The sequence below is a fragment of the Microtus pennsylvanicus genome, chromosome 19 (assembly GCF_037038515.1).
Source record: "Microtus pennsylvanicus isolate mMicPen1 chromosome 19, mMicPen1.hap1, whole genome shotgun sequence".
Lineage (NCBI taxonomy): Eukaryota > Metazoa > Chordata > Mammalia > Rodentia > Cricetidae > Microtus > Microtus pennsylvanicus.
Window position 1 is genome coordinate 34,168,212 of NC_134597.1, and position 18,763 is coordinate 34,186,974.

At 40.9% G+C, this 18,763-nt stretch overlaps 2 protein-coding genes across 2 annotated transcripts in view; both read left to right on the top strand.

Moving 5' to 3' along the window:
- Window positions 1–9,890, top strand: part of Ssbp1 (single stranded DNA binding protein 1) — a 46,647-nt gene extending 36,757 nt beyond the window's left edge. Inside the window, exons 2-8 of the mRNA XM_075953684.1 lie at window positions 313–347; window positions 1,013–1,075; window positions 3,580–3,640; window positions 4,539–4,679; window positions 4,893–4,980; window positions 6,651–6,739; window positions 9,725–9,890. Of these exons, the coding sequence (XP_075809799.1) occupies window positions 1,052–1,075; window positions 3,580–3,640; window positions 4,539–4,679; window positions 4,893–4,980; window positions 6,651–6,739; window positions 9,725–9,768 (447 nt within the window). The 5' untranslated portion in view covers window positions 313–347; window positions 1,013–1,051 and the 3' untranslated portion in view covers window positions 9,769–9,890. The remainder of the gene's footprint in view (window positions 1–312; window positions 348–1,012; window positions 1,076–3,579; window positions 3,641–4,538; window positions 4,680–4,892; window positions 4,981–6,650; window positions 6,740–9,724) is intronic.
- Window positions 9,891–17,626: 7,736 nt separating this feature from the next.
- Window positions 17,627–18,556, top strand: Tas2r3 (taste 2 receptor member 3). Its single transcript, XM_075953943.1, has one exon. The coding sequence runs from the start codon at window positions 17,627–17,629 to the stop codon at window positions 18,554–18,556; it is 930 nt and encodes a 309-aa protein (XP_075810058.1).
- The last annotated feature ends 207 nt before the right edge of the window (window positions 18,557–18,763 follow it).

Here is an 18,763-nt window from a genome sequence, read left to right on the forward strand (position 1 = left end):
AAAGAAAGAAAACCCGTTATTCGCACTTCCAATTCATTGTCCGCTAAAATTTCTTTAAAATATAAGTTTTTAAAATTTGTTCAGTTATTCTAAACCCCTGAGGGTGGAAATCATTCAGGGAAGGAAAAAAAAAAAACAAACCTACGCCAGAAGCGTCGTCGACCCACCCACTTCCGTCTGGCAAGAAGTTCCAGGAACTTCTAAGTTGAGGGGTCGTGTTTCCCTGGATATCAGCCGGCAGCATTTCAATGGCGTACACCCTCGCTTTCCTGTTTTCCCTTGCCTATCGGGAGCTCTTGCGCCGGAAGGGGGCCGTGGCCGGGTTGCGGTCGGGTGTTGCGTCTCAGGTGAGGGCAGGGGGCAGCTAGAGGCAGAATTGTGTGTGCCGAGTGCACGCACTCGTGCGGAGTCGGGAGGAGGTGTGCGGTTCCTTGCAGGAGGCCGAGTGTCCCCTCTGCTGCCCGTGTTGTCCGCGAGCGCCAATTGAGGGAAAGGGCAGCAGCTTCTCCCCATAGCGAGGCTGGGGGCTGGGGGAGGGAGGGCATACTCTGCGCTACCGGGAGCAGAGACGCTTGAGTTTTTACTGTAACGACTTTTGTATTTGAGTCCTTTAATAGCAGTGTTTATTGAGCCCTTACCGTTTGCTAGATATAGTTTTAGGGACTTAGAATAACTGAACAAATTTTAAAAATTCTCTAAGAGAACTTGCATTTTAAAGAAATTTTAACAGACAATGGGTTGAAAGTGAGAATAACAGGTTTTCCTTTTTTTCCTCCTGCTGGTTATTGGACAGAGCAGTTAGTTGAGACTCCAAACCATACAGTTTCTTTTGTCTCTTTCTGTTTTTGTTTTAAAAGGAAAGGAAATCACCAAATTGCGAAGATGTGATTGCAAATCAAGTGCACATACAATCGAATGCACTTAGAATCCTAGGACTTAGCGAACATGTGTTCTTGATGAGTACTGTAGCGTTAGCTTTATCTTCTTTCTCTCTCTCTCTTTTTTTCTTCAGGAAAAGGCTAACGGCTAGATTGTAAGCAAAACCGAAGCCATGTTTCGAAGACCTGTGTTACAGGTAGTCATTTTTCTACATTATTCTACATTAGTTAGTGCTGTGTTTTCATCGTCTGTAGCCACTGATTTTCCTTTTGCTTTCGGATACATAAGCAAAAGAGTCTGAAGCTTACCCATCATCTTATATGTGTTTATTTGGTGGGAAAGGTTCAGGATGGATTGTGTGTGTGTTGCTCATAATGTTTACTGAATCAAAAAGGATTTTAAAATGTATTCGCATATGTAATATGAATCATTAATTTAACAAATGTTTTTGTTACTTGTGCATACGTTAGTATATGCATTTCGTTATTTAAAGTTTTTATTATATTATTTATTTTTTTGAGATTGCATCTCATATACCTGCCCCTACTTTCCCAGTGCTGGTAATTCAGGCATGCACCACCATAGCTGGCTTTGTTGTTGTCGTCATTTTTCCATATGACTCTGGTCTCTTTTCTGACCTTCTGTCCCTTCTCCTTCCCACTCCCACCTCTACCAGCCACAGATATCATTCTGCCACCTAGTTGGGTGTCCTCTGCTCTGGCCAGTCTTCAGAAGGCTTCCATTGCCATTCTTCCTCATTGTGGCATGTGGGTACCAAGTTGTAAATTCTAATGTAAAATCTCTGTGAAGGCTAATAAGTCAAATTCCTATAAAAACCTGTTGTCATCTCCATCTTACTTTCTACTTGACCTAGCCTTAGGTCCCTGCTTTAATCTACACATGCTTTTAGTCTTTTTAAATGAAGAAGTTATAGTATGTTATTATCTTGAAACCAAATATGAGGTAAAAGTTTGCACTTTTTCCTATTTCTGCTTTTCTACTGAATTGTGATTGGTGTGTGTGTGCCTAAAATGAGGCATATTGTTATTCTGTAACACAATGAGCTCTGGCTTTTCTGATCTCTCAGATTAGTATTTTCTGTGATGATGACATAGGAGCTGATTAGCAGTTGGATCCTGTATTTGGAGAAACATCTTATTCTTGTATCTATCCTGAGTAGTAGATAGTGTTATATACTCAAGGTCACTTCAGGAATGGATGTGGAGTTTAGTGCTATGGAGCGAGATGGTCATTATTAAAAGACCAGGGAAGGAAACAGGTCCCCAGCAGGGAATGTTTTAAAAGCTAGGTCTAGAAATCAGTGTGGTAACCCGACACCTCAGAGCTGCAGCCCCGTCTCTGCCCTTATTCGCATGGAAAGATTGCATAACGAAATTATGTACACAACAGCCCTCACAGGCCTGAGCACAAACAGTTGAGATGACCCTTCTTAAGTGGTAGCAGTGATATGCCAGAGAACTGCCTTCAGAGTGGCTCACTCACAGGGTGAGAACTTCAAAACGGGCGGCATCACCCTCTGCCCACTGCCTGAAGTGGCTGGGAGTCCTGTTAACTGTCTAGCTAGCCAGTGTTCTGAATAAGTTCATTTTCTTTCTGTTGTTTGTTCTAAGAAGAGAATTCTTTGGCCTGCCAGCTCCTTTCTCTCCTGTGTGGCAGATCCACTAGGGAAATGTTTCTGTCTTCCAGCGTGTCGCTCTCTGAACTCTTGAGTGTGCTGATGTGAATTCTTCTTACCTTTCTGGTAGAACAGACTGTCTTTAAGATAGCAGCAGAGGGCAAGTTGGAAAAACAACCTTGGTGTCAGACAGCCCTGAGTTCTAAGTCATAAATTACCACTTAATTCCTAGTGTCCTGGACAGGTGGGTACTCTCTGAGCTTAATTTTCCTTGGTTCTAAGGTAGGATAATTTGACATTGAGTTGATAGTTTAGGATTAACTGCTAATAGGTAATTCTCTTAGCATATTAAGTGATGCTGTTTTTTGATTGTGTATATCCTTTTTTGGTAACTGACTTCATAGCCATACTTTGAACTTTTTTACTTATTCTTTTCTTTTGTAAAAAATTTTATTTTGTTTTGTTTTTCTTTGTGCTGAAAGAATGAAGTGTTCCACTGGACCAGGCTCACTAGAAGCTGTTGACCTTTTGCAGCAGCCTCGAGAAATCAGTGTTATCATTTTTGCTCATGAAACACTCTAGGCCAGTCATCTGAGATATCCTATCCTTATGAATTTTGATCAACCAATCAGGAAAAACAATTTTATTATAGACCTTCTAAGTTTTATCCACAGTGCCTATTGCAGTGTCAGAAAGACGTACGAAAAATGGAAGGGATGTTCTGTTTTCTTGTCATTTAACCAATTTCTCATTGTCTACAATTGAGAGTGAGACTTAATACACTGATTCTAAATCACTGTATTAAGTGTATTAATACACTGTATTCTAAATATTCTGATACTTGTTTGATAATTTCTTTTTATGTTTACTTGATTGATATATGACTACATTCATTAGAAAGCACTGGTTTCTTTTATTCTCCTTTATCCTCCATTCTCCTTTGCTGTCCTTTCCTGGAACTTGTAGGAACTACTGATTAAATGGTGAATTAATATGAGTAAGTCTTCTGTTGATATTTTTCTTTACTAAAATTTTAAAGCTGCATTACTTGTTGTTCCCTTTAGGTGTTTCGTCAGTTTGTAAGGCATGAGTCTGAAGTGCCCGGCGGTTTGGCTCTTGAACGATGTAAGTAACAGATTCCTAAGTTTACCGTGTTGTTCACACCGCACTGCTAATGCTCTCACAGGACTGTAGAACTGTGTGTGTGTTTCACTGTGCCGCCGTTATCTCTGGTCCGTTTTACCCCTGCGCCTCTGTCTGTGAGGACCTAGTATAAACAGAGCTTACAGTCCAGATGCCACCCCTCCTGCTGCCACTGTCCTGCTCAGTCCTTCATGGCTGTGTTACATGGGGTGCGGAGGATACTTTCGCAGAAATACTTCTTTTTATAGTAGAGATTTTCTTAAATCCCAGATTTGTCCTTTTAGCTCAAGGTAAAGAGCTTAAAATTTGTTTTGTGCGGCTGCTTTCTGTTTTCTCTCTTGTCAACCCTTTCTCCCCTCCCTGCCTTCCTGTATTTTCCTTTTAAACTTGTTGATCTTCAATAGTTTGCGTTTTTCATAATGCAGAGGTTGAAGCTAAAGCAGTATTTGTAGTTGTTCATTCTCTGGGCATTTCTGTCAATTTCAGATGTGGGTTTATCCTGTGTGACTATCCTGGCTACTCTAATGAATAGATCAGATAACGTAAGCAATAGAGAGTTATTTCTTAGAACTCTGCAGGCTAGAAGGCCAAGACTAGACTTTCAGCCTGGTTAGACTGCCAGTCAGTCCCCATTTGCTGGTTTGAGGATAGTTGCCCTCTCTTGTTTTTCTGTGGTGGTGATGGAGCGGTGGCTGTTATGGCTTCTCTCTTCCCTTCTAGGGACACTAATTTCGTCATGGAGGCTTTACCTTCATACCCTCATCTCACCCTAATTACTTACGCAGAGCTCACCTCCAGGTGCTGTCCCACTGGAAGGGAGCGTAAACGTGCAGTCACCAGCTGGGGCTCGGCCTCATTTCCTCTCCGCTTTGTATTTCAGCTCTGAACCGTGTCCAGTTACTTGGGCGAGTTGGGCAGGACCCTGTCATGAGACAGGTGGAAGGAAAAAACCCGGTCACGATATTTTCTATGGCAACAAATGAGATGTGGCGGTCAGGGGAGAGTGACGCATACCAAATGGGTGAGTAGAAAAGACCATAGTTTTATTTTACCAACAGCAAATAGACATTATTACTGCTTATCTAACATTAGAAATGCTACTTTTAGGTGAAGTCAGTCTTTATTCTTTCTTTTAGATATTATAAGCTTGTCTTCTCAGGACATGTTCTGTGTTGTTGGCATTTGTGTTATCTGCGGGCATCTGTAACCCCATTTCCTATACCTGGTGGTTTAGGTGATGTCAGTCAGAAGACAACGTGGCACAGAATATCAGTGTTTCGACCAGGCCTCAGAGATTTGGCATATCAGTATGTGAAAAAGGGGTAAGTTAAAGAAAGGGTCTTTGGATTGAATGGCCCGAAGAGTTGATAGCAAATGTTCTCTTGTCTGACTGTTCCTAAGTACTGACATTAACATGTATTTATTCCTTAATATCATGTTCATGGAAAGTCTCTGTGGTTTTTAGCCTGCAGACATGTTAGGACAAACAGCGTATGTACATAAACAGAAGTAGATGAGGGAGGATCTGGAAATGCAGTTGGTGCTACTGCAGCATGTACTTTTACAAAGCATCTACAGCACATCTCTAGGAGATCCTGTGCTACTGTGACGAGGGATCACGGAGGTCACGTCTGACCTCTGAGCAACCACAGGAAGTCTTTAGAGAACCTGGAATATTTGCTGTTTGATGTAGAGTTATTATGCTGATAGTCACAGTAGTTATATTTGATAATTCTTTAGACTTAGTAATTTTCATTTGGAATGCCTGGGTTGATTATGTATTAGAAGTGTCTTTTCTGAAAGCATAGAATGACAAAAGAATGTTTGTATGGATGTACTTCTTATGTTTACTTGTGGATCTAAAATAGTTCATGTGAAATAATTTCAGCAGTGACTAGAATTTTAATTTCTTTTGGTAATTGCACAGCTTTTCTTCAACACAGGAAATTTGAAGGAAAATGTCAACAGTATCATTTATGGTGTGTGTGTGAGAGAGAGAGAGGGAGAGAGAGAGAATGAATATGACTAGGAATTGAACTCAGGGCCTTACATATGCTCAGTGCTGTATTGCAGTCACATCTCCTGTACTTCATACATAAAGTTTTAAATTTGAGGCAGGATCTCATTGAGTTGCCCAGGCCTCTGGTTTTGGATTACTGTATATTGGATTATAGGTAAATACTACCTACCATACCGGGGTAGTGTTATCCTTTTGTTTGTTTTGTTTTGTTTTGGGACAGGGTTTCTCTAACAGTCCTGGCTGTCCTGGAACTCACAGAGATCCACCTGCCTCTGCCTCCCAAGTGCACCACCACCGCCTGGCAACATTGTGCATTGTGTGTATTAGTACTCCTGAGACTGGAGACGTGTTAGAAAAGCCATCGTGTGTATTAGTACTCCTGAGACTGGAGACGTGTTAGAAAAGCCATCGTGTGTATTAGTACTCCTGAGACTGGAGACGTGTTAGAAAAGCCATCGTGTGTATTAGTACTCCTGAGACTGGAGACGTGTTAGAAAAGCCATCGTGTGTATTAGTACTCCTGAGACTGGAGACGTGTTAGAAAAGCCATCGTGTGTATTAGTACTCCTGAGACTGGAGACGCGTTAGAAAAGCCGTCGTGTGTATTAGTACTCCTGAGACTGGAGACGTGTTAGAAAAGCCATCGTGTGTATTAGTACTCCTGAGACTGGAGACGTGTTAGAAAAGCCATCGTGTGTATTAGTACTCCTGAGACTGGAGACGTGTTAGAAAAGCCATCGTGTGTATTAGTACTCCTGAGACTGGAGACGTGTTAGAAAAGCCATCGTGTGTATTAGTACTCCTGAGACTGGAGACGCGTTAGAAAAGCCGTCGTGTGTATTAGTACTCCTGAGACTGGAGACCTGTTAGAAAAGCCATCGTGTCATCTTCAGCATGCACTTGTCACCGTGCCTGACCCTCTGTGAGGCAGAATCAGACTCTTAGACGAATGACTGTTTGTTTTTATATCAGGGCTCGCATATTTGTGGAAGGGAAAGTGGACTATGGTGAATACATGGATAAAAATAACGTGAGGCGGCAGGCAACGACGATCATAGCTGGTAAGCAGTGGTAGACGGCTTTCCTGTGTGCTCACTGTGCTTGGTGCGCTATGAGCAGCATTCGCTGGGGCTGTGAGTACCTGTGCTGTCAGTGCAGGGACCTCACCAGGGGACCTTTGTGATTCTATTTTACTGTTTGCTAAGGCTGTCTACATTTATTTATTCTTCTCAGAATCTTCTCTATACCCACATGTTTAGTTCAGGAGGAACTTTGAGTATAAAATCGAGGTGCTCATTCGAGTACATGCTGCTAAGCCTTGGAAGAATTTAATCTTAAGTGTCCTTTAAAGACACATAAGAATAGGCATGTGCCAAGGCAGTTGCAGAGCTGTGATGTTAGGAACTTGTGATTTATATAAAACTTTGAAACTTAAAGTGCAGCAGCTTCATTTGAAATTTAAAAACATTTGTTGTCTTTAAACACAATATAAAACAACGTGGACTGCATAGAGATAAAGCTTGAGACTGAAGTGCACTGTGGAGAGTTCAAACTTCTGAACCTTGGAAACAGTGCAGCTGTTTATCTATCTGTAAGTCAACGTGAAAAATGTTTCTGTATAAAATTAGATGTAGAGTTTTGAAGTCTAGGTAACTTACCAATTTGACTCCGATCATTTAATTAAAAAAGTAATCTTTTCATTGGTATTGGTTTTGACAAATTTTAATGTTAAATGCAAATTAACATGTTATTAAAATACATCTTTTAATGAGATATTTTTATTCTTGAATAAGTGACTAAAAACCTCAGTTTAGTTATTCTGTTTTTATTGATATAAACACCAAAAAAACCACTTTTTTTTTTTTTTTTTTTTTGGTTTTTCAAGAAAGGGTTTCTCTGTACTGCTTTGGAGCCTGTCCTGGGACTTGCTCTGTAGTTTAGGCTGGCCTCGAACTCACAAAGATCCGCCTGCCTCTGCCTCCTAAGTGCTTGGATTAAAGACGTGCACCACCACCGCCCAGCAAGAAAGTCATTTCTTATAGATAGGAGTAAAAAAAAACTTTCTGTAATTCTTCAGTGTTTATGAGCTACTGAGATATGCTATAATTAAGTGATATCATTAAAAACTGCCTGGTTGTGTGGCGTATGTGAATAGAATAACAAAGCGAGGCAACCTCGCGGTCCAGCAGTTATCACTAATTGGCCGCATTGGCTCAAATGGCCGCTTTTCCTCTATTTTATTTGTAAATTTTAACTGGTATCCACGAAAGAAATAGGTTTTTTTTTTTTAATTGTAGTACTGTTATCTCACCCAGTGTTGAGACTATTGCAGCATTGTTTGTTTTGTTTGTTTGTTTGCTTTTCAAAACAGGGTTTCTCTGTTGCTTTGGAGCCCGTCCTGGAACTCACTCTGTAACAGAGATCCGCCTGCCTCTGCCTCCCGAGTGCTGGGATTAAAGGTGTGCGCCACCACCAATGGGCCTCTTGTAGCATTTTTAAAGAGTTGTCACTAGATTCAACTTTTGTTGGTTTATTCCAGCTTCCTCATGATCTAAACTCTTTTCTTTTTTTAAACTTTCTCTTTTACTTGTTTATGTCTTAACCAATATTCATATTGGTAAATTATAAGTTGTTTTAAGCAATAATCACATATTTTTCTAATAGTAATCTTTTTTGGAAAATATTTTGACTTTGAAAACCAATGTAGCTATTTTTTAAACTCCATTTGTGTTCCACTGTAAGCCAGGTTTACAGATGAACTCTGTATATTTGAGTGATTGAGGTGTTACAGACTAAGCCGTGGAGACAGCTCACATTGTCCAGTTCCACTGTCTTGTCATGGTGGGGACTGGTCTGCTCAGGTGACTCTGTTGATGACGAGCACTCAGTGATTCTGGAAGGAAGTATCTATTTGATGTTTTTTTTCTGATTACATTTAACTTTTTTGTTTATGTATATTAATATAATCTCAAAAGCAAGTCCTGTTTTTCATGTTGTAAACACTAGCAAATATAGAGATTAATCTAAAAAATTCAAAAGTATGTTTACCATCCTAAATTAATCTTTAGGGTTTTTTTTTATTGTTGTTTATTTTTTCAGTTTTATCAACTCCTTCATCTTCTTTTTTTTTCCTTACTGGTTTTTCAAGACAGGGTTTCTTTGTGTAGCTTTAGTGCCTGTCATGGAATTCGCTCTGTAGACCAGGCTGGCCTCTAACTCACAGAGATCCTCCTGCCTCTGCCTCCCAAGTTCTGGGATTAAAGGCATGCACCATCACCCCTTTTCACCTAGGGACCATATTTAACTTTAAAACAAAAGCAGAAGCACACCAGTAGATGGCACTCTTGGCTTTTGGTAGTGACTTCCATTTTATTCCTTCAAGTCATCGTCCTGTGCAGTCATGAAGTGACGGTTGCAATAACTGTCTTCACATGATTTTATAGTTACCAAAGAAATGCTCCGTAACCTCTTTATCTTTGCTTGTTTTTAGCTAATTTTCTTTGGAATAATCATCACATTGTCCAATTTTGTTAGTTTGGTTTTGGATAAAAATGCTTTATTTTGTAATACTTAAAGCCTTTCCCAAAAAAAATCAGTATATGAAATTAATTTTTCAAATTTAAAATAATTTTATCTTCTTAAAAGCAAGTAAACTTGCAGTTGCTAGGTGGCCATGGGCATACTGTTTGCTGCATGTTTGTAGCATGTGGAATGTCTTCTTGGTCCTCTTGTTTATGGGTGGGTGTACTAGTCTCGGCTAGGTCTGTAGATGTTTACCTTGTGTATAAAGTATGTTGGGGAGACTTAGTGGTCTCATCCTAGAATGAAGTCTGAATTGTTGGACAAACAGCTTCAGCCTGTTGTACTTATTTGTTTGTTTATTTATTTATTTTATGCCTCTTTTGTGTATCTCTCATGAACACAACAAAAGTTACTTAATATTTTGAAATTATATAATACCCCTAAAGGATGTATGGGAGGGGGATTATCAAATGAAATGAAGATAGCATTGTGAAACTAACTCTTACGCTTTGGTTTCTTTCCAGATAACATTATATTTCTGAGTGACCAGATAAAAGAAAAGGCATAGAGCGGATGATTCTTCTTTGATCATTGTTTGCTACAGTCTCCTTTCCAAATCATGTATAGTCTATAGTTTAAACATAAAGATTAAAAATTTTTATATAAAATGAGTCATAATATTTTTCCTGACTGACATGTCTTCTTTTGTGTGTGTGAAATAACCCTCTGTATTTCTGGTCAGTTATGGCATTTACTAGTTACTTATTTTTTTTAGGAGTGATTGCTTTATACAAGTGTACAAAGTAGTGACCTCTCAGGCTCCACCATGTGTGCTGTGGCCCAGGCACACGCTTGTCCGGAAGGCCTTCTTTTCTGCTTCACACTTGGATTGTGCTATTTCAGCCACTGGTTAATTTGTAGCCTCCTGTGTCAGGAGTCTGTCGCATGTTGTAAATGCTGTTGTTCTCCACTTGACTTTGCAGACTTGATGGTAAGTACTGACTTTGCCCTTTGTGCCTGCACCTGCACTCGTGTTGGCACGGAAGAGCCACTCAGTTAAAGGAGGCCACAGTTAATATGGCATCTGGACTGCTTCAGGAGTCACCCATTCGTATATCTTGTCTACTGGTCATCTCTCTGTAGTGTTTATCAGATCTCTCATCAGCCCTGAGGACCAGAGTGAAGTCTAAGTAGAGTTGACACCGTTCCTCTCCAGTTACTCTAGTTCCTTTAGTCTCTTTCTTGAGGGTGAAAATTTAGGTCATTTTTGTGGTACTGGGAATCAAACCTACAGTCTCAAGTTAGGCAGGCCCCCTCCTACTGAGCTACACCTACTTCAGGGATCCCTTTAATACCTTTGGTTTGCCTCCCTACAGAGTATGTACAGCTAATTTCATTTTAAGTTTACTAGGAATTTGCCAATAAAGATTATGAAAACTGAGTTTTTATATTTCTTTTCTTTTAAAATTTGTACGATAGTGAGCCTGCAGCTTTCCAGAGATTGTCTACTGCTCAATGTGTTGCTTTGTTCAAGTGTTGAGAATTCCTCCTTCTATTCCACACTGCTCCCAACTTGGTCCCCAACCCAGCCTGTGTATTCGTTCCTTGCCTTGAGAATTGGTGCCAACTGTAGCTAAGAAGTTCAGAATTCACGTACTGTGTTATGGACTCTTGGCTTACTGAAGTCTTTCCTGCATACATGAACAGCCTTTCTGTACCGACAGTGCAGTTTGAAGGAAGGAGTTGTTCCTTAGCTTTACTCTCTCCTTACCCAGGGACAGTAGAAGATTGCTGTCCTTCCCATCTGCCTACTTTTCTGCTAGTGGGATCATTGGTCAACATACTAGATCTTTATGTGTTCATGTGTTGAATCTGGTGGCACAGTTGTCTGTTTCAGCAACTGCCATGCCTTTTTCAGCAAAGCAGTTTTTATAATTCTAAACTTTGTGAGGGGTTATGTGTATTTCTGAGTGAAATTTAAACAAGACGAAAGCAGCTGAGTGTTGGTGATGCACACCTTTAATCTCAGCACTTGGGAGGCAGTGGCAGGTAGATCTCTGAGTTCAAGGCCAGCCTGGTCTACAGAGCTAGTCCTAAGACAGACTCCATAGCTACTGAGAAACCCTGTCGCAAAAAAACAAAACAACAGCAACAAAATAAGGTGAAAGTGGAAAAAACTTGATCTTGTATAAGAGCTAACCCAAAGCCAAGCTGTTCCCGAGTCTCCGATGTTGAAGTAGTGCAGTGCATCCTGCAGGTCAGCTCCATGAGCTGGAGACTGCCTGCCCTCCAGTCTCCAACAGGCCACAAGGTGGAGGCAGCATCACTCTCACTCAGGCTGTGATTTTGGCCAATCCCAAGCCAGTCAGGCTTGCTGACACCTAATCCCACACAGCCCCATCTGCTGAAAAACTCCACTGCTCCCAGGCTGGACCAGGCACAGAGTAAACCTGTAGAATCTAACCGCCCTGAGACTATAGGGACTTGTAATTCAAGTTTGGGGTCTTGTAAGCTCCCTTTTTAATGTGATTATGTTTTATGTGATTATGTATCAAGGTATAAATTTACAGAAAACTTACTAGTGAGTTTGATTTGGGATTTTTATTCCATGTTAAATGGAAAGATGAAAGGTAGGAGAAAAAATGTCTAATGGCATGTGTGGTAGTATCTAATTTTGAAAAATAGTTATTTTTCAAAAGTAAGGAGAATAGATGTGCTTTAAAAGGCTGGAAAGATAAGCAGCAAATGCTGATTGTCTCTAGCGTATTGTGTCTAGTTCCTTATGTCATACTTCCCATGCATGCTTCCAAACCATGGAGAGGTAGCCCTGCTCACCCTGTAGCCAGTGCTGTCATGCCCACAGCCCCCTGCTCTTCAGCATCTTCCTAGGCTATGTCCTTTGTCTTCGTTCACTTGTAACAGTGTGCACATAGCTCTGAAGGATGCACTTTAGAGACTGGCCAGCGTGAGACCCTGTTTACCTCCGTCACAGTTCTCAGAATGGAGGATAACTCATACAGCCTCAAACCCAAAACACATTTGTTTTCGCTAGGCTATTTAGAGAGATTGGTTATTGTTGCCAACTAGGTTATAGGCTAAGTTTCATATTCAGTGAGGAAGTTATCAAGAAGTTTCCCCTTGTTCCCAAAAGAGGTCATTTAATTGTTAGAATTAGTTTCTCCCTACTCAGTTATCCCTTCGTCCCCATCTGGCTCAGGCTAGCACACTGTGCTGTGCTGGTTCATCGGCATGGAAATGAGAGCGGGATCATTTTACTTTCAGGATTTTCATTGTGTGCTGTGAAGACTGGTGGGCATGACAGCAAGACAAATCAGCAAAGGAGCAGTGGCCCTCAGGTTAGTAAGTCACGGGGAAACCTCTGAGACAGTGGCAGCAATCACGGCAATGCTGGACATGTCTTAGCCCACTGGATGAGTCTGTACCGTGTGAGGAACTACTTTCCAAGAAGAAAGTGGCAGTCTCATTTTACAGATGAAGCTCAGAAACACAGTGGGAGTTTGAACTTAGGTATGTGAGTGATGCATTTAGCTTTCTGCTCAGTGCTCACCTTCCACTGGCCTTAGGTAGCTGTAGTCTCCCACTGCTAAACTGGTGTGTCCCGTACGGTGTACTTCCCAATATACTAGGGATAATTAGTAGCTTTCAGTTAGGGAGAGAACTAGGAGTGAAGGAAATATCTGTACTCTTACTCTCTTGGTGATCCTATAGGAAAACAAGTCCCAGCTCCTCTGCTGGCTTCTGGACAGTCTCACTTTCCTTGTGTCAAGCAGATGTCTCCTTACAGGTCGAGTAGCTTCGGGGTGTCTGCTAATTTTACTCTTGACTTACCTAGCATTGAAATCAATTTTTTAGGCTCACTTTTTAGAAAATGGTGGCACCAATAGACTCGAACTTTGGTCTCATGCCTCAGTTTTTCTCTCTGTCTCCTCTTGGCTCCCCATGTTATGATAGTGGGTGACTTCTGCAGCTGGCAGTGTCGTGCAGCCACACTATGGAAGCATCTTTTTTTTGATTTCTAAAAATTTTCCAATCATTTGCTTGTTTTAGACCTCCAGGTCTTATTTTGCTATACAAGTGTCCAGGTCAACTTTCTCTGTCTTATGAGTTGTTTTAAAAGAAAGAAGGGTGGTCTTTAGTACTAAGTTTCAGAGGCAAGGCGATACAGTCCAACAGTTCAGATCCACCTACCAGCTGAATGTGAGTTACTTGATTTCCTCTGCCTTCAGTTATTCTCTCTTTTTTTTTTTTGAGTAAAATGGGTGATTGTACCTACCTCATAGGCCTGCTGCGAAGAGGATATATATATATATATATATATATATATATATATATATATATATATATATATATATATATATATATGTGTGTGTGTGTGACATAATCATAAATGAAAACAATGTTCAGAACATCTTGGCCCCCTCTATCAAGACATCTCTTTCACTACTCTCCCCCTCTCCTATCCCCCAGCCTGCTCAACCCAATCCCTCGTGTCCCCTTCCCTATCCCCGCTCCCAGTTGACTCAGGAGATATCTTCTGTTTTCCCTTCCCAGGGAAATTTATGTATCCCTCTTTGGGCTTGAGGAACAATTGTAATTCAGATAGTTTAAACACATTTTATGCTCTAGTTTCAGTCTGATCCTGTGCTTGCTGTAGCTTAGCAATATTCAAGAAAAGATTGGGGGAGATGGCTCAGTGGGTGAAGTGCTTGCTGTTAAGATACCCAGAACCCATGTAAAAAACCCAGTACAGTTGTACATGCATGTAATTCCAGTGTCAGGAGGCAGAGACAGGAGGCTCCCAGGGCTTTTCTGACCAATTGATGAGCTGCAGGTTATCTTAAAAAATAAGGTGGGGAACAACAGAAGAAACCAATATGGACTTTCACCATATGTACACATGGGCATATGTACCGTAGCATGGGTATACCATACACAAGCACACATGAAAAAGTCAAGAAAAATGGAGAGTTCCTGTCTGGCATCTAGTAGCTGTAAGAGAAAAAGCAGCCATGCTATTTGGAGCTTCCTCCTGTCGGGTGTGCAGTAGACAGTACCACTGTGTTTCTGCATTGGAACAGACTTGAGAGGGTGGACATCTGCTGGAAGGTCTACAGTTAAGCAAGGCAAGGGACATAGAAAATAACCCTGGGAGGACAGCTCCCTTTCCGGGCTCTGATAATTCAAGGCTACAAATGTCATTAATACACTACTCATTATCCATTATTTCTGTGTTCACAGAACTGGTGTTTGTTTGGAATGACAATATTCACAACTCAAATACTACATCCTTGGTTTTGTTGTTCTGGATTGCCTAAAGGCTGTGTGTAAGTCATTTGGTAGAGCTTTTAGGAGAGTTCTTAGATGAACTGTTGGAAATGTGTCTTTTGTATTTCTCTAGACTCTTATTCCTTGACCTTTTCTTTCTTTTCTGTAATGGGAACATGCTGGCTGAATGTCCAGGTGCCATCCAGAGCATGAAGTAGTCTTCAGAGTAGAAGATGGAAGAAGCCAAGACTGTGATGATATACAACCACCAGAGCATACCTGGACAGCCTACCTCTGAATTCTTTGGGAAATGCAAATAAACCTCTTGTGTTTGTGTGCAATTGAATATATTCCTTACAAATTCACAAACATCTACCCTTATAGTCACATAAATGGTTACATCTTTGCTATATATACATATATATTCTTATACTGCAAGTTGAAGTAAGAAAGACATCAGTGATCCCATAGTCTTTCCCATTTAAACTCAGATCATTATGAATTTGGGGAGGGAGTTGGGACATGAAAAATATACAAAACGTTAGCAGTCAGACTAAGCAAACTTTTTGTTTTTGTTCTTGTTTTTGTCAAGCTAAATTTTTCTTATAGTTCCTAGTGAGGAACCTTTGTAGCCCTCCTAAGGGAATAGGTAGGTTAAGAATAAGATGGTACACACCTTTAATCCCAGCTTTCGGGAGGCAAAGGCAGGTGGATCTCTGGTTTTGAGGCCAGCTTGGTCTACAGAGCAAGTTCCAGGACAGTCAAGGCTACACAGAGAAACCTTGTCTCTAAAAAAAAAGTCTTTATATTTCCCTTACAGATGGCAGATTAGAGAATTGAGTTGGGAGGATTTCCGAAGTGCAGAATAGTTTGTTTTACATTGGTAGGTCTGTTGGTCTGCACAGGCAGCCAGGAAGAAATACAGATTGGTAGTGAGAAGAGCAGACATTGCCTTTTAGTCTTGGAAGCTGTGCTCAGGGACCAACATGATCATTCTGGAGAAGACTTCCTAGCTTGGTGGCGGCTGTCCTGCTGGGTTCGCTTGCCCTTTCTTTTGTGTGCTTGCAGTAGCAGAGCCCTGCCTTTCTGATCTCACATAACCTTAGCGTCCTCCTTAAAAACGTCATCTCCAAGTACTTTTCTGCGAGGTATGTTACAAGGAGGCTAAGGACTACATGGATTTGGGGAACAGGGACCTCATGCAGTCCCTAGCATTGGGCTTGCAGAAAGAAAACCACTCAGTCTAACATCTTAAAAATATGAACTAAAACATGGACAATCACAGAACAAAGGGTTCTTTAATGGTGCACCAATTTTGATGTTGTGGCTTACAAATAAATACTATGTACCAAAGGTGTGTTTAAACATTAAAAGTTTTTTTTTTTATGGAAAGAGGAGCACTCTTAACAACATACTTGAACTAACTCTAGCAAGTACTGTTAGGATCATGGAGAGAAAGTGGCCCACAAATGCTGTGATTACGTCAAGAATAAATGTAGATAAGAGTTACAGGAAATTAAGGAATACCCAACTGTCAAGTTCTAAGCAACATCAAAGAAAGTTAATTTTGAAAAAGTGTTAGAATATCAGAATATAAAGTCTTTGAAGAATGATCTCCAAGGAGCCTTATAAAACCTTATTGAAACACATTAAAAGACACTGGTACAACATGATTATTGGAAACATTGCCATCGTTATAGTTGGAAAGAAATTTAAATCAATTTTTAGAAATCCTTTGGGGGACACACAACAAGCTGATTTTGAAGATGCTTTGACAAGCAAGTGCCCAAGAATAACATCTTGGAGAATGAGCTAGAGGCCATGCTCTGCTACTTAAGGTTTGTGTGTGTGTGTGTGTGTGTGTGTATTGTGAGGAAGTATACTGTTGATGTGGATACAAAGCAAAGTAATGACACATTATAGAGTCCAGAAATTGATCATGCTTATGTAGAGATAATAGCCAATAAAAGTAGTATGTGGCATAGGTTATTCAACATATGATGCCAGGAAAATTTGTTACTCATTTGAGGGTAGGGAGAAAAATTGAATCTTTATGCAAAGTTGATTTTTGACTATTGAGACTTATTTGCAAAATTCAAAACTTGACAATGTTTTCACTAGTTGAGGTTAAGTAATTTTTTTAAGATTTATTTATTTATTATGTGTACAGTATTCTGTCTGCATGTATGCCTGCAGGCCAGAACAGGGCACCAGATCTCATTACAGATGGTTGTGAACCACCATGTGGTTGCTGGGAATTGAACTCAGGACCTTTGGAAGAACAGGCAGTGCTCTTAACTGCTGAGCCATCTCTCCAGCCCGAGGTTAAGTAATTTTTAATAAATGAGCTGATTTTATGACCAGTAACTCTGAACTTTATGCTCTTAAATGTTCCAGTGTGCTAGAATTATGGCGTTTCCCTGTTTCGCCTGTTCTCGGAGAAATAAGACCTCTTACGTTTTAGGTAGTTCTATGCTTCCCTTAGCTACTATTCATCTTTCTTTTCTGGGTGGTTCCCAGCACCACTTTCCTGTTGTTCTTTTTTTTTGTTAATGTGATAAAATTCCCCGATAAAAATATCTTATGGGAGAAAGGGTTTATTTGGGCCTTATAGTTCCGGAGGGTGCAGCAGGCCAGCCCATCATATTGTATGGGAATCGGAGAACACAAAATGGTACCCGAATCAAATTCCAATCACCTCTGGTGACAGTAATGCACTTCCCTCTTGCCAGGTTCCACCTCCTAAGGTTTCCATAACCTTCCCAAACAATGCCACCAGCTGGGGACCTTGTTTTCAAACACATGAGCTGATCAGAGATGTTTTGCATTCAAATCACAATGCACGCTCCCTCCGAAATTGAGCCTCAGTCCTCCATATTCTTTGCGACTAAGATGCCTTCCTTGTCCATGTGACACCAGCCACTATTTGCATTTTAACTAGGAACTGGTTTGTTAAGATCATAGAAATGACATTGTGCACAGTCTGTGAAGAGGATCAGAGCAGCTCCACAAAGCTGTAAGACAGACTAAATCATGCAGTGAAGGAACAGGAGGAGGTAGATCTCAGAAAAAAAGCTTAAAACTGACAAGGAGATGAGATCCATGAACAGAAGCAGGAGCAGGTTGACCTAAGTTCTGATATGTTGGGATTCACTGAAGGGGTGTTCCTGGTTCTCATTGTCACTGAGTTTATTCTTGGAAATCTGGTGAATGGTTTCATTGGGTTGGTCAATGGCAGCCACTGGCTTAAGAGCAAGAAAATGTCTTTGTCTGACTTCATCATCACCAGCTTGGCCCTCTTCAGAATCATTCTGCTGTGGATCATCTTTACTGATGGCCTTTTAATAGCGTTCTGTTACCATACCCACAACTCAGGGATAGTCATGCAACTTATTGATGTTTCGTGGACATTTACAAACCACTTCAGTCTTTGGCTCTTCTCCTGTCTTGGTGTTTTCTACTGCTTGAAAATAGCCAGTTTCTCCCACCCCACGTTCCTCTGGCTCAAATGGAGAGCTTCCAGGGTGGTTGTTGGGATGTTGTGGGGTGCACTGCTCTTATCCTGTGTCTGTACCATTTCTCTGACTAATGAATTTAAAATCTATTCTGTCCTCAGTGGACACAGAGGCACATCCAATATGACCGAATACTACAGACTGAAAACAAATGAATATGATCTGATGCATGTCCTTGTAAATCTGTGGAAGCTTCCTCCCTTAATTGTTTCCCTGGCTGCTTACTTTCTGCTCCTCCTTTCTCTGGGGAAGCACACACAACAGATGCAGCAATATAGTATTGGTTCCAGAGATCAGAGTACTGAGGCTCACAAACGAGCCATCAGAATCATCTTCTCCTTCCTCTTACTCTTCCTAGGCTACCTTCTTTGCTTTCTAATTTTGTCATTCAGTCGTTTCCTACCAGCACCTAAGATTGCCAGGATAATTGGTGTAGTCATTACAATGTCATACCTTGTCGGGGACTCATTTATTCTCATTCTGTACAACAACAAGCTGAAGCAGACATTTGTGGTGATGCTTTCACGTCTGTGCTCACTGGAAGCCTGGATCTAAGGGACTCTTTGTGTCATAGAATAGCAGAGGGCGTAGGATGGGCCTGGGGATTCTTCAGCCTAGGTCAACACTATGGAGCCCTCTGACTCTCCCATTTATCAGTCCATACCATCAATAGGAGAGGTGTTGCCTGCTTTGCCCCTGATTCTACCTGTCTCAGAGATAAAAGCCATGCTTCTGAAGACCTCTCTCCACAGGACTGTTTGG